This window comes from Lipophrys pholis (genome assembly GCF_963383615.2).
Source record: "Lipophrys pholis genome assembly, chromosome: 6".
Lineage (NCBI taxonomy): Eukaryota > Metazoa > Chordata > Actinopteri > Blenniiformes > Blenniidae > Lipophrys > Lipophrys pholis.
The window spans coordinates 27,712,728-27,736,055 of NC_137629.1; the positions used below are offsets into that span (position 1 = coordinate 27,712,728).

General features: G+C 42.1%; 1 protein-coding gene across 1 annotated transcript in view; it reads left to right on the forward strand.

The window, feature by feature from the left end:
• The window catches only part of mid2 (midline 2), a 92,931-nt gene that overhangs the window by 15,402 nt on the left and 54,201 nt on the right, over positions 1-23,328 (forward strand). Inside the window, exon 2 of the mRNA XM_080465623.1 lies at positions 3,017-3,876. Within this exon, the coding sequence (XP_080321749.1) occupies positions 3,073-3,876 (804 nt within the window). The 5' untranslated portion in view covers positions 3,017-3,072. The remainder of the gene's footprint in view (positions 1-3,016; positions 3,877-23,328) is intronic.

Sequence of the window (23,328 nt, forward strand, 5' to 3'; positions counted from 1 at the left end):
CAAGAATTATTTTTGCAACAAAATCGTATTTAGGAAAAAAGCAGAATTGTCTGACATTCTTGAATTTGTTTGTCAAATTTTGACAAGTGGACAGTTTAAATATAAATGTTTATCAAAATTAAGCGATTCTTTCAGCTACAGTTTATAGTTTACATTCAACAAACTCAAGAAGGTTCGACCATAAGTGAAATGTAAGTAACAGCGAAAAGCAACATTTAAAAGTGGGATCATTTAAATTTTATATATATATATAAATCAGTTTTTTTCAACTGGTGGCAGACGTTAGAGGTTTATGTGGTAAATTAAGTCTAATTTGTAGCTTAAGCATCATTAGTGAGGGGCCCAGTGACCTTGTCTGTTGTCAAAAGCTTCTAAAAGCTGCTTTCACCTCCTCTCATCACCTCCATCCATGGCCTATGTCTCAGGTTATTTCCATTTGTCTGCCTCTTGTTATCAACCATCTGATACAGTGGAGATAAATTAGACTTATTGTCGGCGTGATGAAGCAGGACTCGGCTCTCTCAGTGGTGGCTCCCTGCTCTTTATCCCGAGCACGGACTGGTTGTGTGATAACAACCACATAAAGCATCTGATAAATGGAAACCAAGGTGAATATTGGTGGAGGATATTATGTGCGTGTGCTCACGTACACCCTGCAAACACCCAAAACATATACTCCAATAAGTCTCCAACACACGCAATGAAACGTAATGCCTTTTGCTTTTTATCAGCATAATATCTGCATGACTGGCCAAGGGCTTTTTTTTTTTGTGTGTGTGTCCTTTCAGATAATGAATTTTTGTAATGAAGCTGCAGTATGCATATAACTGCTTTCTTCAGCTGAGTGCTTTTACCAAGCATCATAACTACTGCTTGAATCATGTTTGCTTTGAACACAGCTCAGCGTGAAGGCATTGTTTTTGGAGCAGGAGGGAGGAGTTTAACCCCTTCAGTTGTTTGTCTGTCTTTTTACAAAGGACCTTTGCAAGTGCTGTAATGTCTTAAGTGCTGCTTCATCATCAGTGCATATTACTGTATCAGGGTAGTGTTGTAATGTTTCACAAACATTCTGCAAAATGCAACGTCAGAATGAGTCAGCACGGCATGATGTTTTGGCGTTAGGTTGTGAATCTTGTTTTTCAGAGTCAGGCTGATTTGATTGAGGTCATGACCCAAACTCACAATACACAATACAAAAGTTTCAAGAGCTCTTGGACGAATCGTCAGGGCAAGATGCTCATTTCACTGAGGGAAAATCAACAATCAATCTTTTTTTTTATATGAGGAGCTGCACACTATCTTTGCCATATGTGACAATCCCTTTAATTAATTTTTTTTCCCACTGTGAGACAGTCAATACATTCATCCATGCATCAGCTTCGGTTGGTAGTGAGGCGAGAGTGCTCACCACTAGAGCACCGTGTGGCCAAGCCGACACACTAAACAAACTGCAACGAGGGATGTTGGAAAGTCAATATAAAAACAACCGTCGGGGGGGGAAAAATTGCAGTTCTATATAATCATCCTCTGTGCACACTCACTCCCTGAGCCAAGAATAACCAACACGGTGGGTTGCTTGCAAAAGCATGTTCTACAAATAGTATTAAAAAAACATTTTGATCCAAGTTTTACAAATGTTCTCATTTAATCAAAATTATCTTTTTTTTCCCGGAATAATCAAAGATGTGTTTTCTGGCGTTGATTCAAATGGAGAGGAACCAAAAGTAACACTGCTTCATGTTGAAGTTTCCATTTCCTGGATCGGTAAATTGTCACATGTTGGATTTGGGGCCGAGGACTCTCGTCTCTCCGGTTGGGCGCCTTTCTGGAGTTTACATGTTCTATCTGTGGGCGTACACATCGGTCTTCACCTATAGGCTGCTAGGATAGGTTTCAGCATCCTGCGACTTTGAATTGGATGAATTGGTGTAAAATATAATGTAATTTTTATTTAAATTTTTCGTTCCATGAAACTGATTATTCATTGAAGTTGATAACAGTCTGTACTATTTGTTTTACTTTCAAAGAAAGTCTTTGCGTTTCTAAACCATCTGGAAAATGTCCCCTTTCCTTTTTATTGGCTGGGTTTTTTTGTTATAGCATTTATTTTAGTGTTTTAATTAGTAATAACCACTAACAACAGAGTAGTCATTTAATTCTGCATGAGTGGCACAGAGGGAGAGAGCAGCCGTTTTTCAGAAGTAGCCTCGCTTAATGAAATTGTCACTGTCGGCTGCTGGGGGTCGTCCAGTTTAAAACTGCCGTTTCACGGTGTCTGCTTTGTTTCTTTTAAAAGATGTAGAGCTGCTGCAAAATGTGCCTGTGCCACTGAATCAGCAGGATGGGTGTGGGGTGGGTGAAGGGTTTTATTACTGATTTTTCATGTCGGTGATTTTAAGGCCACCCAGGGTAGACAGCTTGAAATGCAGCGCTGCAAGGTGCCGGGATTTTGTGGGCTTGGAGAACGAGGGGATCATCTGAAATCAATTTTCTTGTTTAGCTCGGGCCATGTGTTCACTTTCCTGCGTGAAATTGCTGTTGGGATCAGGTTTTAAAAGTTAAAATTTATTGCTCGATAAGTGAACCTGATCTTATAAAAAATGTAAAGGTAAGAACCAGCGTGTCTTTTTCTGCAGGTTTCCACCATTCTATGCTCTTTATTTTTCTGATAGTCTTTCCTCCACATTGATTTTTACTTCTTGGATATTATTCAGCCAACCTCTGTCTATTCCCTCCTGTTTTTTTCTCCAAAGAGAAATCATGTCTTGAAGGCTGCAACAAACAGTATCCACAGTTATACAAGCAGAGCGGGTCATCTATAATAATGTAAGAGAGCATGTATGTTTGTGCACTTTGCAGGTTTGCCCATCTCAATTTAAATCAGTGTCTCCTGAGGTGTGAATATTATCTGCTGAAATCTGCACGGGAGAAAAATCCCAAGAATAAATTTAATTCAATATTAATTAGGGACCTATCTAACTGTGAGTACATATATTTCTTTTTTTTTCCCACTCAGGTAATTGGCCAGCTTCTGTGGGATTTGATGTCACCTTTAGATTGGTTCAACTGAAGATGGAAACACTGGAGTCTGAGCTGACCTGCCCGATCTGCCTGGAGTTGTTTGAAGATCCCCTGCTCTTACCCTGCGCCCACAGCCTTTGTTTCAACTGTGCCCATCGCATCCTGGTGTCTCACTGCTCCACCAGCAAGCCCCTCGAATCTATCTCGGCCTTTCAGTGCCCCACCTGTCGTTACGTCATCACGCTGAATCACCGCGGCCTGGAGGGCCTTAAGCGCAATGTGACGCTGCAGAACATCATTGACCGCTTTCAAAAGGCCTCCCTTTCTGGCCCCAATTCTCCCACTGAGAGCCGCCGCCTGCAGCCGCAGCGGCCCTACACCGCAACCATTAGCGGTACAATAGCTGGAACGATTGGCGGCGGCGGTGGCACGAGTGGAGGCAGCGCCCGGGGCAGCCCTGCCACTTCGAGCCACTCCCACAATCACGCCAACCACACCAACGCCAACCACAGCCCGGCTGTGGTTGCAAAAATGGATCCGCGCATCAGCTGCCAGTTCTGCGAACAGGATCCGCCTCGCGAGGCCGTCAAGACGTGCGTCACATGTGAGGTATCGTACTGTGACCGATGCCTGCGTGCGACACACCCAAACAAGAAGCCCTTCACAAGTCACCGCCTGGTGGAGCCCCTGCCGGACACCCACATCCGCGGTCTGACCTGCCTGGAGCACGAGAACGAGAAGGTCAACATGTACTGCTTGGTGGACGACCAGCTCATCTGTGCCCTCTGCAAGCTGGTGGGACGCCACAGAGAGCACCAGGTGTCCTCGCTCACCGAGCGCTTTGACAAGCTCAAGGTGAGTCCACGCCGTCTTCATTTCACAGAGCATGTGTTAAGATCAACAACAGCAGCTTTGACGTGCCTCCTCTTGTTTATGTCTGTGTTGTTAAACTGGTGTTAGTGGAAGTAACGGTAAGTCACCGCTTGCAAGCAATTTTACTTGAAACATAATGATGATTTACTGCCGAGTTTTTGAAGCTATTCCAGTCCTAACAAAGCCATTCTAAGACGCATTCTGCAAGATTCATCATGGTACATTTGTTTGCAGTTTGCTCAACAGCAAAATCTTTAATCCATCCATTCCTGCCTTGGGAATGGACATTTCTGTTGACACTGAACTTTCAGTACCACCAAAATTGCATCACACACAACCAGCCTTTGTTCAACAAGAAGGATAGAAAGACAGATTACAGAGAGGGAGAGAGAGAGAGAATTGGAATGGTGTATTGGTGAGAAGTGCAGAAAGAGATGAGACCAATAGGGAGGGCCGTCATTATAATAGTCGATGAGCTGGCATTCCCTGTGGCCACTGAGCTTTTAGAGGCTCTGCATAAAGACCAGGACTGCTGAATCAGGGTGAAAAACAACAGAGAAAGGCACTAGCTTGAGCTAATTCCATCACTAAAGGCCTAAAGCAGTCAGCCCAGCATCAGTTGGCTTAGAAACGTTTATCATGAGACCGTGTTGAGCATATGTACACATATGGTTATCTGCCTTTTTATGTTTGTACTTCTCGAAGCATCAAACTGAATTTCTTTTCTTTTTTCTTTTAACCTCAGATCAGAGTCTCCTATAGAAACCTGACTGCAGTCACAGTATGAACGAGTTTTGATTCAACATAGAAATGACCAGGTGCAATTTTCAGCGACTCAAACAAACAACTTTAGAAAGAAAACATACTTGATTGATCCCCCTGGGGAAGTTATTTCGGCATATTTAACCCATACGATTCATAGTTAAACGTTACTTCACATGCAAGGAGCTGTGGGTTGCCGCAGTCCATACCCAGACGACATTGGTTACATGATTATAAATTCCCCAAAAAATCGGCAGCACTTCGGCAGTAATCAAAAAACTGGTTTCCATGTTTTAGCCCAACATTGGATTTCTTTCAGAGCATGTACTTACATTTTGACACGTTCTATTCAAAGCATCTGGTCTTGACTTGTTGAACGTGGCGATACCTGTGGTCTTGGTAGTACCCGTATTGAAGTTTTTCATGTCACTTGACATGAATTTTGTCTCCCTCAGAAGTGGCTTCATTTACTTTCTGCTGCTGCACATCATGTTTATTGTCTTTTGATTACATTGTGGCTGTGTCCTTTGGTGGAAGTGACTCAAGACTTTTGACACGTGCAGATATAAATCAACTACATGAAGCCCACCAACAAGTGTCTTTATCTTATAAAGAGTAGTGCATCATGCACGAGCAGTTGAATAATTTGATAACTCCAGAAATTGGATAATGATGGGATTTCCAATGTGCATTTCAGTAAGCTCATTAAACCATCGTGCAGGCTACATTGGATTTAATGAAAGTATTTTGGTGTCATTATAGTTTTCCATCGAGAAGGTTGTTAAGATATTCTGGTGCATGCAGTGTCAGAGATGAGGGAGGCAGTGCTCCACAAACTGTCCCTTTTCTCTTTGATGTTGTGTTTGTCTCTCTAAAGGAAGCCAAACAAAAGCAGAACCGGAATAAGAAGTCACAGTGTTGCAGTGTGAGTGCAGTTACTGAAACACGGTGCCTGGACATTAATTTTTGATTAACTGATTCTCGCTCAGAGATCAAGTGCTAGAAATAACTTCACCCTTGTTCTGGAATGGGTAAATGTTACGAACGTTGTCTGCTTCAGTGACACTGCTGGCTGTTTATGTACATGTGTACTAACATGTAATGGTTTGGAGTCTTTCTCTCTTACAAATGGACAGAAGTGTGGCTCATGTGTAGGTTTGTAGACGGTGTCGTTCCACAAAGAAATGCTTGGGTGTACTTTAATGGTCGTTCAGTTGCTCTTTGCGTCACTCGGTGTGGGAGGAAGAATATGTTAGCAACTGTTCAGGAGACATTGTTAACACTTCACGTGTAACAGAAATGGATTTCAGCAGGTCTGTGAGGAGAACGCGGCGAAACGGCTGCAGTCTTCCCAACAACGCAGACCTTCCTTCTAAACGCAACCCTACATAGTCTATTATTCACGGTTTGCGTCATCAAAACTTTGACTGCCACCTTCAGTTGTGTACCACCTTTCTGTGACCTTCCCCCATGCGAGTGCTGGGTTCATTTTCACTACTGTTGGCCACCTCAGCCTCTTCAGGCTGTGGGAGAGTTTACTGTAAGTAGTTCGCTGCCCCCCCGCCTTTCCTCTCCACTTCATGGCTGGCTGTGGTTCTTTTGAACGTTCCCCAGCCAAGGCTTTGAACTTGTTTGACTTTGAAATCCCCAATCTACCCCAAATCTAGGAGGAGACCAAGCCCATTCCAAGCTCCAGCTCAGCTCACCAGTGGCAGCAGCAGCTATAACTTTTAATCTTCTCCTCATTCGTGGCAAGCAGAGGAGATGAGGTCCTATTTGCGCATAGCTAATCATGTGATGTAGGTCAGAGAGGGGAAGAGTCTTCCACTCATTTATTTCAGTTTCTTTTTTTATATGTAATAATGGTTTTCAATCAATCTACGCTTTTTTTTTTTTTTTTTTAACCCGGTCTGTTGCAGTGCCCCAGTGAGCTTTTGTAGCTGGTCACTTCAAGCTATTTTTTACAAAATCTATATTCCTGTTTGACCCCTACCTCACTTTGTTTGATCTTTGACTTCTTTAACTTCCCCTGGATTACCCTCCCCATTATTTCCTCTGTCTGCTGTGTACCCTCGGAGCTACACTGGCACTAAATGATTTTTCTCGCATTAAAGGGGGAAGGTAAGCTTCCCCTGGGCAAGAAGGGTGGATATTTCAAGAGCAAAAAAAAGCCAACAAGTGCCAGCACTGTTAAAGAGAGAATATGGCACAGCTGAAACTGCAGAGAAGTAAGTCAATTCCCCAGGCAGCTGTTAAGCAGAGCTCTTTGCTCACAACCACAGACATTGGTGTCTTATAATTGGTATGCCTCAGTAATACTATTTTACTTTGATATGCTTAAAAGACTGCACCTCCTCTAGATTTTTTTGTTTTCGCACAATCAGATTCAACAAATTTTCTCAGTACTAAGATGCATTCAGCTGCAGGTGTGAATACCTCATCACCTGCCACTTTGTAACCATCTCTTATTTGGTTCATTATTGCAGTTCCCGTGGTATTTAAAACCCAAATAAAGAAGTGGGCTCAAACCACATGATTTTGGTTGTACGTGTGCTATGTGAACATTGACAGGTGAAAAAGTGTAAAATTACAGCACTGTCGGTGAAACATTTAGCACATCAGTCATGACCGGGGACACCAAAGCAGGTCAAATCAAGTTCATTTTAATGCATGATTGCAAAAGTGTTGCGGCAAAATGTCTAATTCCTGCATTTCTCCATTTTTATTGTGCATTTATGTTATGAAGGACTTGAAGAACCTTTTCTTCCTGAGAATATATAAAGAGTGCTTTCATGTCTGTGCAGTGAATACTTAGCTGAAGGCACCAGCATTACCTTTGCCTACGTTTGGCTCAGGGCAGACACCTAGAAAGTGCAAATAAACCCAGACATTCACCGTTTCCTCCAGGATAATGCAGATTCCTGAAGCAGGTGACACATTGTGAAGGCAGTTTGGTGTTTTTACACTTTAAACTGGGACTCATAAGGTGGAGGTTATGCTAAAGTGCAGCGGCATTGGTAATGTATATCTGAACAGCCATAAAAGAAAAAAGAAAAAACCTGAACTGTATTTGTATTGCTTGTGGTGGAATACTTCTCTGAATTGCTTGTCGAAACTGTCAACAACTAATCCTGCACACTCTGGTGAGCCAAATTGCTGCCTGCAAGCATATGTGTGTTTAGACCACCAACACAGTGATAACCTGGTTGCTGGAGAGAAACAGTTTTGCCTCCAGAGCTCTTTTCTTAAGGATTGACTGGGTGAAATTCTGTCTTTCAATTGTGTTGATCAAGACCATTGACAGATGTACTATTTTTATGTGGTGTTAGAATATGCCTGTTGCACATGGAACCTGGTGGAGTAGTGTGAAATAGGCAGAAAGAAGAAGAAAAAAAAATGGAGGAATGATGATGAAGGGATCAAATCATATGGATAAAACTTCTTCCTTCTGCTGGGACTCCATTTTCAGCCTCTTGAGGGTTTGAAGTGTTTGTGCTTCGGCATCAAGTTCTAATGAGCTGACATGGTAGCAAAGCCTATAGCTGAGCTGACACTTGTGACACTGAGGGTGACTCGAGCAAAAAAGCAGCAGAAAGACTTAGAAGATTCCGGCTCTTCAACTCCCGGGGCCATCACATGTGTGCTGACCCTAAAGCATTAGGATTTTGTTGTCACTCGCGTGTGTGCTTGCGTGCGCGTGTGTCTCTGAGGTCTTGACAGGCGTCCAGGTTTCACACATTCACCAGATGAGATTCCGTTGTGAATGATCATGTTTGCACAAGGTATCCAAGTGATTACTGGATTAATTCCGGTTTAAGAAGAGGCATGTCATCGTAAGTCATCCACCCCCACCCCCATCATTTTGCTCTCTAACTTCAGTTTCTTTAGTCCCTCTAGCCCTGCTTTTTTTTTCCATTTATACCCACTGTGTTCCTCATTCACCCCCCTCACCCCTCATATCTTTTGCGTTTCCCCCCAACCTAAGCTCCTTAAGGGGCTGTCTTAACTTTTTCCATGTCTGCTTCTGCTGCTGACTCCAGTCAGACTGTATTTACACCCATTTTGCTTTGCTTAATCCAGAGGCGAGCTTTGAGCATGTGTGCCTGAGCATGCGCACGCAACGCACGTCCATGAGCATTTTATTAAATACACACAAGCTCAGCACAACTTTATGACTCTCCTATCCCATAGACACACAGAATGAGTTTAGCTCCACTAATCTGATTGTTGACCAGATATCAGACTGTTTTGAAAGGAGATTTTCAAGTTCTCCTCTTGAATGTATGTGCACACTTAATGTCTTATTAATCCTTCATACAAAGACTTTCACTGCCTCCATTGCTGTATTCTCACCCTGCTGTGATAGCTCTCTGGTTTGGCATGCATGCAGACAAATAATATCCTTCCCACCTGGGTTCTGTCTCGCGGTTTAGCTCTCTCCTCCCTTTCCTTCATTTGGCCTCTGGCCAGACTGTCTTGTTTTTAGGTAGCGCCACTCCTGTCCGCCCTCAGTCGCCCACAAACCCACATGCACAGCAGTGTGTTGTTGAGAACAGGGAGAGACTCGGCCCTCCTGTGTGTGTGTGTGTGTGTGTGTGTGTGTGTGTGTGTGTGTGTGTGTGTGTGTGTGTGTGTGTGTGTGTGTGTGTGTGTGTGTGTGTGTGTGTGTGTGTGTGTGTGTGTGTGTGTGTGTGTGTGTGTGTGTGTGTGTGTGTGTGTGTGTGTGTGTGTGTGTGTGTGTGTGTGTGTGTGTGTGTGCTGCTTTGACGTGTTTATAGGTGTGTGTTTGTACCTGCCAGCTCGTGCAGGTGTGTCCGAGCAAACACTATAGGGAACATCTGAGGAGTATGTGACGCCATAAGGAGTTGTGGCTCGATGTGGGGGATAGTGTGAGCGAGAGCACACTTAGTGATGCCGAGGGAATCTCAAGGCTGTAGTAGAAAGCTTTTAGCGTGTCTGAGCACCACTGCTCTTCCTATGTGCATTAGCATGCTCGTCAGTTACTCTGCATCGGCGGGCCTTTGTGTTCGAGACGACACTTCCCTGTGCAGCCGAGCACACCTGTCAATGCATCATGCATGTGTTGTGAATGCACGTCACGCCAGCCCGTCATAAAATTCAGTGGGTTATAAATGATGCTTATTGAGTTACTTGCAGCGACTTCTTCATGCATATGCACAACTTATATGTCGACTTTGAAAGAGTCAGCGGTGATGAAACACACGGCAGAGGCAAGATAAAATCCAAAATTATTCCCCTTCTTTAGTTTTGTGTTTATATTACAAAGGGATGTCAGGATGTATTCATTCAATTCAGTGTCTGTGAATGTCAATTTTCCATCTGTGAATGGCTGCGCGTTCTGACATTTCTGCTATAAAACAACTATAGGAGTCACATCGGCGGGATTTTTGCTGTTCACAGTTCAGGCAGCTGTGGTGTGGCACTGACACTCACTGTTACATTGCACATGTGAAATACTGAAGTAGCTCTACTATAGTAAGTACTATTTATCTGAAAATATATCTGTACGATAAAGAGTTGGGCATAGTGTGCAGATTACATTTAAGATTTGCAACTTGCACTGTATGTTTTACACATCCTGCAGTCATGTGCTTTATCTGCAAGCCTGAAGGAAAGCATTTGTTTGGTTATACTGTCTTAGAATTAGTTTATCAGGTATTTCTTTTCACTTTTTCACATAAAAATGGCCCGATAAAATACACTGGTTATACGCGTAAAAAAAAAAGTTAATTATACTCTGCCTTTTTTTCACCAGTTTTCTGCCACGTTTTTTAAAATATATTTTCATGCCTTGTACAAGGCTTAAAACTGGAACTCAAGCACTTGAAGGCTTGTGTGTATTTTAGGGTAAAGCTGTAAGAAGCTGACAGCATAGCAAAGCTAAGCTGAGCCTCTGACACTTTTGGCACTTAACGGGAATCATTTTAACTAAGCAGTTGATAAATACAACTTCTGGATCTCTTTTGGCTCCAGCTGCACAAACACACGCGTGTTCTTCTTCACCCTCGTATGTTGGAGTTTTCCGCATGTTGTTTCTACTCCTCAAATTAACAGCTTTATTTAGTTACATGGGCAGGTAGAGTTATTTGTATGGATTGATGACGGATCATAAAACGCATTAGCATTTATGTATTTTAGTCAGATGGCTGGCAGCGAGACACTTCAACATAAGAGGATTTACACTTTAATCAACGTTGGGAAGTCATCTGCTCGTGCTGATGTTGTGCTGCACCGGTTTCCCCGCACTCTGATTTCAGCCTTTTGCATAGAGCCACATTATTTGCCTGTGATATATGATGAGTAAGCGCTTCCTGATATTAATCTGCGACAATCCGTGGCTCAGATCACACTTATGTGAGAGGAAAGGAGGGATACTGTTGGAAAAACTGATGATGGCGCGCAATCTAAAAACATCATGAAGTTTGATTTTTTAAAAAATTGCATTTTAGCCATGCCAGAGGGATTTGTAAAAACGTAAGAACTTGATGTGGGTGACTAATTTTAAAGACTTTTGTTTGTTTTGGGGTTTTTTTTTCTTTTGAGGCATGTTGCCGTAGAACAATATACAAGACAGCAAAGCATAACAGGAATATTTGTACTGAATCTGGAATGTCAGCATCCAGCTTCTGACTTTAATCGCTTCATACACATTTATACAATGTGATGTAGTATTTATGTCAACACATGTACACACACACAAAGACGCTCAATCTCTGTTTATGTCCTCCTTGGTTGTGGGGTTTCAGTGGCTGTATACACACTTCCTTTTTGGCTGCGCTGTCTATGTGATGGAGTCAGTGTGCTCCTGTAAGGCTGCCAGGCAGGAACTGTGTGCTGCTTCTGGGAAGATACTTAGATTGAACTAATGACACCAGTTTGAGATGAACGGCACGTCTCCACTGGCCCGAGGACGACCAGGAGCTCCGATTCATCCCCAAACTTAAAATAGCTCTGTGCTTGGTATTCTCCGAGGTGCACTCAGAAAACAGTGGTCAATATAAAATTTTTTGCAGGAAATTAGTTCTATTCGTGTATTTTTACTGGATCCCTACAACCAATGAGTTAGCCGGGCTAAGTTTCACATTTAATTTTGAGGTTTTGTTTAATGTATATATATATTCCCTTTTGAGTTACTTGGCATTTTTATAACCCACACTGTGTGAGCCTTCAGCTCTCATGAACATTTTCATGTGATTTTAGTGAAGAAAGACAGATGATGAACTTATTGTACAGGAAGAAATAACAGAAATACAAGGCTACCAGCTCAGTAGTATATATGCTGAAGCAATTACCATTTAAAAAGTCAAATATATTATATAAAAAGCAGTGCAGAAATAGAGAAAAAATGTAGGACTGTTGGACTGAGATCAGCCTATTTGCAATAATTTATGTTTGCAGGAAGAAATGAACGATCTGCAACTTTGATACCTAAAAATTAAGTCTCACTTTATGTGTTTTCCATCAAATTGTACATGCTACACATTTCTTTTGCATCATCATTATATTATGTAGTGCAGATTTTATACAGTATCTCTGTCCACTTCAGATTTGGCTCGAGCACAGTCATTTTCCATTTAAGCAGCTTCTCTGCTGAGACATCTTGAAATGTTAAATTCAACTTTTCTGTTTCACTTGCTTGCTGAAGACTTCAATGACACTGGATGTTCTAAGCGGCAAATGACCAAAACTGGATGTAGGCCATAATACGCACCACTGCTTTAGTTGGTGAGAAAGCAATCTTGAAAATCCACTTTAGAATCACGCTTGGTTTAACGTCCTGTCATTTTTGTTTGCCCGTTTGTTTTGGTTTCATTTCACTGAAGCAGCGCTTCTTATCCTGCCAACACAAGGCTACGCAGTGCTTCACACTTAAGCAGTCCCTCTACAGTGACAGTGAAAAATGAGTTCTCCGTGAAGGCCAGTCACTCATGAATCAGTTGTTTTTAGTTTAAAATTGTGTCGCTTCGACGAAAGGAACAAGTGAAATGAGGAGGTCCAGTGTTGCTAAAACAAGAATATTGGCAGATATTCAATGGAATTTGTCTGTAGGAGCACCAACTATTGTTCCTACTATCCTCTATGGACAGTCTTTATTTAGAAATTCGATTTTTTTTTTCAAGTTGAATTGTGGAAGCAGTGGAACTGCCGGTGAAGTTGGTTGAAGGTTGATATTTTTGAAAGAAACTGCATTTTTTGGCACTTTCGTAGTATTTGCTATTTTGCCAGACAAGGGAAAACAACACATGAAAAAACAAAAATCTATATTTTGTGATTTATAGGCAGCAAATATTTTGTCATCAAACATCCAAACTGACCAGATGCTGCTGTTTACCCCTGTATTCTATACTCCAATTACATAACTGTAACTATAATTATTAGCACAGTTATTCTAATAAGTATCACCAACAGTGTCTTTACCTCACCTCGGCCTGATAAAACACGGCCATGAAAGGATTAAAGCGACGATATGCGAGTGAGTCACTAAGCGGCCACTCAGGCCCTGACAGCAGGGAGGCCATCCACTGTTTGTTTCCCACCGTGCCATTAACTATTGTCGAGAAGTGACTGTCAGCCACTCGGTTTCACTGTTAAGAAATAAAAATAGAATAGATATCATGAGGAGGGTCAAACTCTAGTTTGAGTGTGGACTGGGTGTTACAAGTTTCACACTGAAATGCACCATTTTCGCATCGTCAAGTCACGTTCACATAAGATGCAAACAAATCTTCACGGACGTTTTAATGAAGTTATCAAACTGGATCAACACCGTTCACCCCGGCTGCTAATCAATCTGATCTATCAACTTTACTCCCCATGCCAAGTGAAGACGCTGGCGCAGGAGACACATATGAATGCTCTGAGATTACGCCACAAGAGCGAGTTCTTGAATGGTAAAGTTTCTCTGATTTAATCATTCAACAATACTCCATGCAAGAGTTGTTAATGTGTATAATAGCACTAACCAATCAATCATTGCTTCTTTATTTTTTTTTCAACACTATCTTTGTTTTGTTGTCTATTAACTGGTTCCGTGTTTTACGGTGTGAAAAGTCTTGAGGACTATCAAAAAGGGGGAGTATTTGTCATTTTCACCGTGTGCTGTCAGGGCCGCCGAGAAGAGTTTCAGCTTCTCACATTTTTCTCATTCATGACCAGTCTGAGGAAAGAAGGTTGCTCGGTGCATTCCTTTCCCATGAATTGTTTCCTTCCCTAGACATGCATCTGAACCGTCAAAACAAATGCGGATGCGCAACACAAGCAAAAGCCTCCGACATGGTGACGCAGGCGTACGTGTTATAATACAATCTCCTGAAACACGTTAGGCGCACCATGCACCAAGTAAATTTGATGTCGTGTGATATTTCATATGAAGCTTTTGAATAGATAAGGATTAAAGCATTTGTTTTCTCTTTTTCTGTTTTTGATTTATTTTAATGAAAGGAGGAAGATGTTAATTGTAATGATATAAATGTGTTGTGATCATTTTACATTCAACAATGTGGTAATTTAGCCATAAAGAAGATATTGAAAAACACATGTACAAGACTCACTCACCAAAGAAGAAACTATTGTCGGGCACAAATATATGACTTTCATGAATTTACCTTAAAGTTTGCTGAACCAGGAAAAAAAAAAAAAAGAGAGAAAATTCAGCTTTTGGTCGTGAATATGAAACAGAGATTCATCAGGTCAGGGATATCATTCTCAACTGCTCAAATTCTCAGCTTCCAGTGAAGCATGATTTGCTCCGAGGAGAACTGGCAGTCAAGCAGAGTTGGAGAGTTTAATACGAGATGTACAAATCATTTTGGCCTGCAAGGTTTTGAGCAGGTGTTCTACCCCAATCTCCCAACGGGGAGAAGTGGCAAGACAACGGGGGCCATGATCTACCTTTTGCAAACTTGAGTTATGACTGTGAACGCCGGTTAACAGAGCCGTGGCCCGATGTCCCCCTCTTAAAGCCGATGGGAAAGCAGGCCACTGATGCATGCTTAATAGCATGCAGGGCCTCTTTTATAGCTTCTAAAAAGGGACACATCACCTCTCCTCTCCGGTTTGTGCGGTGGTGACAGCAGCAGTCAGCACCCTGTCCTCTGCCAAAGCGCCACACAGAAACAGCCACATATGTGCCTGAGGTCATGCATACAATACAAACATGGAGACAGCGTTCATTTATTCAGATAAAATCTATGAAATAAAAAAGTGGTTGTCCAACCGTGGTCATTTTCGGCCTGGGCCCCCCCAGGACCAGCTTTGAACACCTCTAATATAAAGATTAATGTTTCATGGTTTAATAGTATACATCACAGACACTCAAAATAGTTTTTTTTCCCCCTCCATTTGTTGTGGGTATTTGATTGGTTCAGAGTGTCTTCTAGACATTTCTATACGTCTCATTTAGTGCTTTCCGCTTGGTATACAACTGTTGTCAGACTCATAAAAGCTGATAAACGAATCCATTTTTTTTTTTTCATTACCAAGGCCTTCATTGTACTATAACGCAACTGCCATGGGAACATTTCACTAAAATAGCCTTTTTGTGTAGATTTATCTTTAATGCAGCCAGTTTGTTCTGCTTTAGTTTAACTTTTGTTGCGCTCCTGAACTATATGGAGCTCCAATCAGCTTCTCCACACCACACCAGGGAATAAGTTCACTTGAAGGGCTAGGATAGATGTGGTGCATATTAAAAAAAGCCACCAGGGTTCACGTGTTCTATACACACCCAGTTTTGGCGCCATTGCTCCACAGTGCGAGCCCAGGAAGTTTCTGTTTGGCTAACGTTACGCACAGGAAGTTCAACTCCACAGGGAGTCGCACAGAGAGGAATGTCTGTGCCAGAGATCTGCGGCAGAAAGCCAACCGTGCAGAATTGCAGGAACGCGGGGAATGTGTCTCTCCTATGAGTGGTGAGCCCATCGCAGACGCTGTCCAGAGCCGTTCCTCGAACTACGACTCTGGTGTCTGGCCAAATCAGGAATGCATACCAGTGAAGCTGAGACACAAGATAAGGTTATGTGATTTCTATTTCCTCAAGGCTGTTGGAGGTTGGAGTCCAAGCATAACAGTCCATATGTTGCAACATGTCCCCGTCGGGGTAAAAGCAGTACGTCTGAGGAAGTAGCTTTATGTATGCCGGAGTGCTCACAGATGGAATGGTGACCAAACCATTTGTCAAACCATCTTTTGCCAAAGTGGTATAGAAGATGAATGCATTAATGAATGGGATGATCACAGTTTTCATTGCTGTTATCAATCTCTCTCTCTCTCTCTCTCTCTCTCTCTCTCTCTCTCTCTCTCTCTCTGCATCATCTTGCTTATCCCGTCTCGTTCTCCTCATGCTCATCATACTGTGGTGTCTGTCTCATTTGTTGGGCACCCTGCCAGCAGCTGGCATGGTAACAAGTGTCACATATAGATGTTATGTAGCTGCCATCAGCACTAGAGTTACACAACCTCATCTATAAATACATAATAGAGACATGATTTACTGGCCTGCTTTCGGGGCATGGTCTTTCCAATTAGATATGGCGAAGTACAGAGGAGATCGAGTAAATCCCTGCACGCACGCCGGAGTGAGTAAGTTCATTTGTCAGAGTGGACCGAGCTGCTTCGAAGCTAATAAAGACACATGGTCTTGTCACTGACCACTGCCACTTCACCTGAAAGAGAGGAGGACGGTGTGTTTTCTTTTTTGTCAGTGTGCATTTAGTCTTTATACAGGTTTGTCCAATTTGTTATTGCCTACAGCAGATTGGCCAAATGAGAGTTGGGGTCCTTTTCCATTCTGTGTCTGGAAGCCTGCGGGGCCCAGTTGGTGGTGGGGTGTGGGGGGGTCACACTGTGGCTGCCAGGATAAAACGCTCACGGTGAAAACCTCGCTGTTTGTCTCAAATGGGTCTCTGGACGGCATTATCTGCTATCACATTCAACACCACTGAAACTGCAGCCAGCATAAAGCTGCTGTTTCCATTTTTAACTCAGTTTTTACAATTTTATTCCCCTTTTGTGGTTATGTACTGAGTTTTAAGTATTTATTCCCTGAAATCCACAGCTCACTCAAACCATTCAATTAGCTGTGTAGCAATCAAATCACACTATTAACTACTTTAAACAAAACAAAAAAAAACAAAAGGGTTGCTGTCGAGCAGTGTTTTTAATGTGGAAGAAATGAAATGGAGAAGTAAATTTGAAGCTGACTGAATTAAAGCCGCACTGAGATCAGTTGAGAAAAAATAAATGTATTAGAAATCACTTTTTCGAGGCAATTTCTTGCTGCGGTAAATGGAACTTCGAATCACAGATGCTATATATGTGGACCTTCTGCTCCTCTGTTTTTGTGTGTGTGTGTGTGTGTGTGCGTGTGTGTGTGTGTGGGGGGGGGTTCCAACACATATCATGACTCAGACAATGATACGCTATTTTTGCACTCGGATGCCCTCTGGCACACAACAGCACCTCAAGTTAAATTTCTACACGCACCTTCACCTGTGCCTCTCTCGAGCACGTTAGGCTCCGAATAACATAGCAGCAGTCCTGTATGTTTGTAAAAAAAAAATGAGGTCTTCTCTGCCTCTGAACCACCTGACCCAAAAAGAAAATCAACTTACTGGGTTGCTCATAACCTTATCACACGCTTGCAGAACCAGCCCTCATTTCTTGTGGCCCATGAGCCCAGATGAACTTCTCCATGGGTTTTACCGGGAGCTGACAAATGTAAAGATTTTAGCTGGGAGAGTGTCAGTCACGCCAGATTATTGTTCCTGTTGTGTGGCTGAAGGTTTAAAAAGTTGACGCGCACAGCAGTATCGAGCTCCGAAATGACAGAGACCAAAGAAGCTGCAGATTAATTTGTCGACCGTCAATTATTAAAGAGCAGATAGAATACGTCATTTCAAATCGGGCTGGTTTTTGCAGCGGTAGCCAAGCCGCTCAGTCATTTCCACTCTGTATCTTCAGGCAACTGTCACAATAAAACCCGCTCAGTATAAACTGGGAAAGAGAGACGGTATTAAGTCTTAGCGACAGCACTGTTGTTGTCACTGTTATTTAGTTTTTACAGTGAGGAAAGGCAGAATGAAGAGGCTGAAGACAAGAAGATGAAGGTCACAGTTCGAGTAGAAATGAGGAGGGCGACAGCTGACATTGTGGTGAGGCAGGAATGAGCAATCGGAAGTGGCAAGGGAGAAACGGCAAACTGTTGGTGCAGGGAATTTCAACGATAAACTTTAGGGATTCCGCCGTGTTGACATTCAACATGATTCGTTCATCTTAACTCGCGATTTAAATGACAAGCCCTCGTTTTTACCCAACAAGCCTCCAGCAAACCCACAGGTTAGGATTCAGCTGTCAACAAAGCGGATATTATTTCATTTCTGTAGAGATATTATACTTTAAGAGGAAAAAAATACTGTATTGAATAACCATTAATAGTAAGTAATGGATGCAAGGCCCAAAGTGTTCCTTGAAAATCTCCTCAAGACTATTACACAATGAGTAACGGCAGCGTAAAACCATTGTTGCATGATTTTATGTTGCACACACCAAAGTCTGACCCCACAATCGAAATGTAAGAAATCAGGATTCACCAGATTAGGAAATGTACTTATTACTTAAGTCTTTTACTGTCCAGATTTCATAAGCTCATTCAAAATGTAGCCTCATATTCACTTTATTATCAGACAAGAGTAACACCTGTTTAGTTCCCTGTGCACCATATATACATATATTAAGCCTGAGCCAAATTAGTTGGTTCAACGTCATCATTTTATTTGATCAGAGGGGCATTGATTTTATTCTTTAACATTATGTTTTGCTGGTATTAGCATGCAGCACAGACAGAGAGGGATCACATGGCACAGGATGTTTATATATAAACTTCTTGATAGGTTAAATACCTTTGAAGCCGAGCGCTCCCTCTACATAACGATACTACATCCCTCCCTTCACAGGTCTGAAGACAACACGAAAGTAAACAAGCGAAAATAAGACACGAAATAAGCAGCATTGTACACTAAGATACACTAGGAATATTGTTCCTAATGCAAACTTTAGCTTTTAATTGAACTCTTAGTGTAACTTGAATTTAATTGAGTTTAAACCTTCAATCTAACTTAATTCCAACTTCAGTGTATAACTTTTATAGGTGAACTTAAAATGCAACATACTGAAATATAATTTATCATTTACAAGTCAAAACAATTTTTCACAACTTACTTTTAATAGACAGTAGTATTCTGTGCAGAAATGATTGATCATATGTTTATAGATTTTCTTCATCCAATATCGTAGCCGGTAATAATCATTATCACACCTCTCTTGTCGAATATCACAGCTTTTCGCTGTTTCTGTAATACAGGTGAGGAAGGACTCCCCAAGGCAGGTGGGTCACTTTCAAAGTCTTCCTCTTAGTTTGACGGCCCTGAGTCAATCAATTTCAGAAACCTCACTTGATAACTTGTCGAGATTTCTTCTCCAAATCTGTCCATTCCTAATCAGTCCTGTATACAACAGGGGAACCAAGCACCTCTCAATTGTTCCATCTGGGACCACATCCATAGCTTTTTCTTTATCAAATAACAACAACATTCCCAGATTTAAAACTCACTTCACCTGGAGATCCGTCAAGTCAGTTAATCCATTCATTGGATTAATTGACTCTCGGTGATGCCGATTTGTTTTTCCACTAAAAACACTGTGGACTCGAAAACATCAAGGAAGAATCAGGACACCAGAAATAGCTTTCTTAGCCTTTTACTTGTATTGGCATGCAGCACAGACAGAGAGGGATCACACCACACTACTTAAAACCTCCTGACAGGTCACTCCTTTGGAGGGTGGAGCTCCTGCTAGATAAGGATAATGCAGCCTCAAATGTTTTGAAAAAAAAGGTGATGGAATGTAAGCACGCTTCCGGAAAAGTTTACTCCAATTATACTGCCGCATGTCTGAGGAGGGTGGGAAACGAGGAATATCTGGCAGATTTGCTGGCACATGCGTCCATATCAAGTGAAAAGCAGGCTGCAACGATGAGAAAAAAACGACGACCGTCGAGAACGTGATGCTGATTGTAATCGGAGTGAGTCCCCCTCCTGCAAAATTACTTCTGCGTCTGGTTGCATCTCCAAGTAAGCCCCGTCTGAGACGAGGGAAATAGGTCTTAGTTGCATGTACCAGCTCAACCAGAAAACCCTGCACGCCCAGTGTTTGTGAAACGAGCATGAATTTTCCACGAGCGTGAATGCACCGAGGCCCATGTGTTGGAAGTGAGATTATGTGATGTGTCACTTTGCCATGAGTGATATGGTAAAACACCGCAAAGGACTCTTAAAGCTGCGGGGCCATGATGAAAACTTCACAACTGTCATGTCAGTTATTCATCGTGTTTTCACAGGCAAACCGTTCATGGTACTCAATCTCAGTTTCTCAAGGCAGTAAGAAGACAGTTGGTTCCTCTCAGTGTTTCCCCGTGGCTTTTCCTTTTGAGATCAAACCCGTACGAGACAGCGAGCATAATGTGGAGGCAACGAACCAGAGATGCTAATCCAAGATGACATCAAATGTTCAAAGTATGCGGAAAATGTTAAAGCAGCTCATTAGTATTTACAGCGTTTGTATAGTTAGTTTATTATTTCTATTGAGTGTTGAAAATGTGCACTGAGAAGATGGCAATTAACTTGTTTTTCCTCAGTAAAACCTATTAGAACAAATTTATGCCCGAATACAGAAATCAGCATTATTTCTTTACCTGGTCACGGCTTCAGCTGCAAAATCACATCAACTTCAGAGCAACACAAAGTCCCCGGTAGATATTTGTCACCTCCATGGAAATGTGAAGTATTTGACTTTTCCACAAGTATTTCTCCCTTTCTCACTTTGGGTGGGTGCCTCGGTGCTTAAAGGCTTTAGGGGAGATTTAGTGAGAACAACACCTTGGTTTGAGCGCAGCATTCTTTTGGATCAGCTCACCAATGCTTCGCTGACGGCTGTGGTTATCTCACTTCTCTGCTAACTTTTTGCACAGCGCTGGAGATCAAATAGGATTATACTGCTTAATCAGAAGCACATCCAGATTGTATTTAATAAAGCAAAAAGATGGCCGGGTGAAATTCCTGCAGCCAATCTAACAGTGCTGAGCTGATACTGAATTGCTTCTGAAAGCCAGCGGTTGCAGCGAGACGGGGAAACAGCATGGGGTATTTTTACACTGGTGCATGCAGCCACATTATTTTTTAACTGCAAAATATCCCAAATCTCCATGCCTCAGCCTGCCATCCAGTTGGATTGCCTGTAGGTTTCTTAGCATACAGTACATCTGCACACATTCTTTTTTGTGCTCATCTTATAATCTCCCAGCATGTAAATGCAGCACATATGTGAGGCTCCCTGTGGGTGATGTGTTATTGGCTTTTCACTTTTCATTCTTCAAAATGTTTCTACACTATGCAAATAAACATTTTAACTAATGAGGACTGTCATGCTCGTGTTCCTGCAATTTGTTTATTTATGTGTCTGCAGAGGTCGAATGTGTCAACAATTAAAAACAGAAAAACAAGATTCAAGAAATGATCTGTGAAGCCCTCAGACAGAACTAATTCAAACAGGAAAAGCGAAGCCTCTGTATCCAATCCAAATTAGTAGAAATTTAGCAGCAGGTCAAAAAATTGATGCTTGGGTTTTGTTTTGGACTTTGTTTTTTCTTTTTCTTTTTTTTTCTTTTTGGAGCTTTAATTTGGAGTCTTTAAAAACAAAACGGCACCAAGCAATGGCCTCTGGGTTTCTCTCATTCAGGATGACTCAAGCCCAACACGCTGCTCCCTCTGTTATTGCATTTTACAAAATAAGGCAAACAAATAACTGTGTCATGTGAATAAACCAGCGAGCCAGCTGCTATATAATTGTATTACAGCCAATGAAATGAGGCTCCATGCGACTTTTCTTGTTATGCAGCTCTCTAAATCTTCTTTCTTTCTTTCTTTCTTTCTTTCTTTCTTTCCTTTCAACTAATCTGATATTCCTTGCATGATCTAACAAGGCATGTTGGTTGATTAATATGTAAATCAATTTCCAGGGTGAAAGTAAAATCAATCATACTACAGACTGTTATATGAAGCTCATGTGGTTGGGAGGTTAGCGTGAAGAACAGGTGTTTCCTAACAAGTTATGCAAAATACAAGCTTGCCTGCGTCTCAAACGTCTCATGTGCCTTGTTTGAATGCTGCATTTTACCAAAGAAATTAGTCCTGCAACAGGGAACAGAAAGCAGAAGTGCTTGTTTTATGTAGTCAAATGTTACAAGTACACGGTTTGATGGTTTCGTTGAGAACAATAGAGTTGACTCAATGTGTGGAGAAAAGAATACCCGGCTTGCCAACCTTTTGTTGATGAAGCCATAGGAGCACAGCCGTTTCTTCTGAAACTGGTTTCTTTAAAAAAAAAACTAAAATTGAGAAAGGACTGTGCACTTCCAGTTTTTTTGGGGAGGTCAGTAAAGTGTAGGTATAAGAACAGAGCTTCAGAGGCAGCAGGTATTTTTTGCTGCTTTGCTCGAGGGCAGTTCACTGAAGCTCGTGCTCATTGCTTCGAGAAACTGAACCTCCGTTTTTTGGTTCAAAGAGCAGCTCCCCTCGTGACTCAGTCATTTTGCTGTCAATCACAAATAGAAGATGTGAAACATATTAGTGTAAACCCGTCGGGTCTTCAAAAGAATTCTATGATTTGCTTTTAGCTGTCGAGTGAGGAGAGTAGATCAATATCAATTTAATATCTCCGTGCTCTTTAGGGATAGAACTCGGATTTGTTAAGCCGAGCTTACCGCAATGAATAGGCGTAGATGCTGCCTTAGTTTTTGCGGTTTCTTTTCTTGTTTTAATGTCGTTATTGTCTTAGCTATCGCGTGTTTGTCACGTGCGTTATCAGAAGCAAAAGCACTGAGGTGTTGTATTTCAATATGTGTGAGTATTACCTGCATTGTACCAACACAGACATATCTTGATTTAATTCCACAGTGCCATTGTTTGGACAGTTATCTGTGGGTAAAGCATACAGAGCAAGAAAACACAGCCAGATATGCACATCAGATGGGTGACCTCGATATCCAAAAACGCATTAAGTCAGACGACCTTGGCTGTCTTGTGACTATCGTGGTCGTTGCAGAGCTGCCGTCTCTGGCTTTCTGGTTTTAGCCCCGTCCGTATTGGACATAAAGTGTAAACTGCTTTAAATATTGATGCTTCGTTCAGAGTCCTGTTGCTCCTCTATCAAAGCTCTGCTCCGCCCTCTATCTCCACAAAGCAGCCAAGCCGATGACGATAAGGCCTTCAATCAGGAGTCCCAGCGGTCGGCGACGCGCTCGAGTCTCGAGGACAGGAATATTTCTTATCTTTCTCACAGTTAGGAGCGGCGGCCTAATGATATCATCTGCTGCGGATGAGGCTGCATGTGGGTAACACGGATTTTCTCTGAGCTGCACAGCAAACAACTCAGCTGATGAAACAATTTTAAAGACCCACTCATACCTGCTGATTTACGATATACCATCAGCTCTGGGACCGTGGAATGGAGGTTCTTCAAATATAAATGAGAGCAGACGTAGTTTGAACACACACGCTGCACTCAAATAAGAGATGAAACAGCTTCGGTCATGTTTCA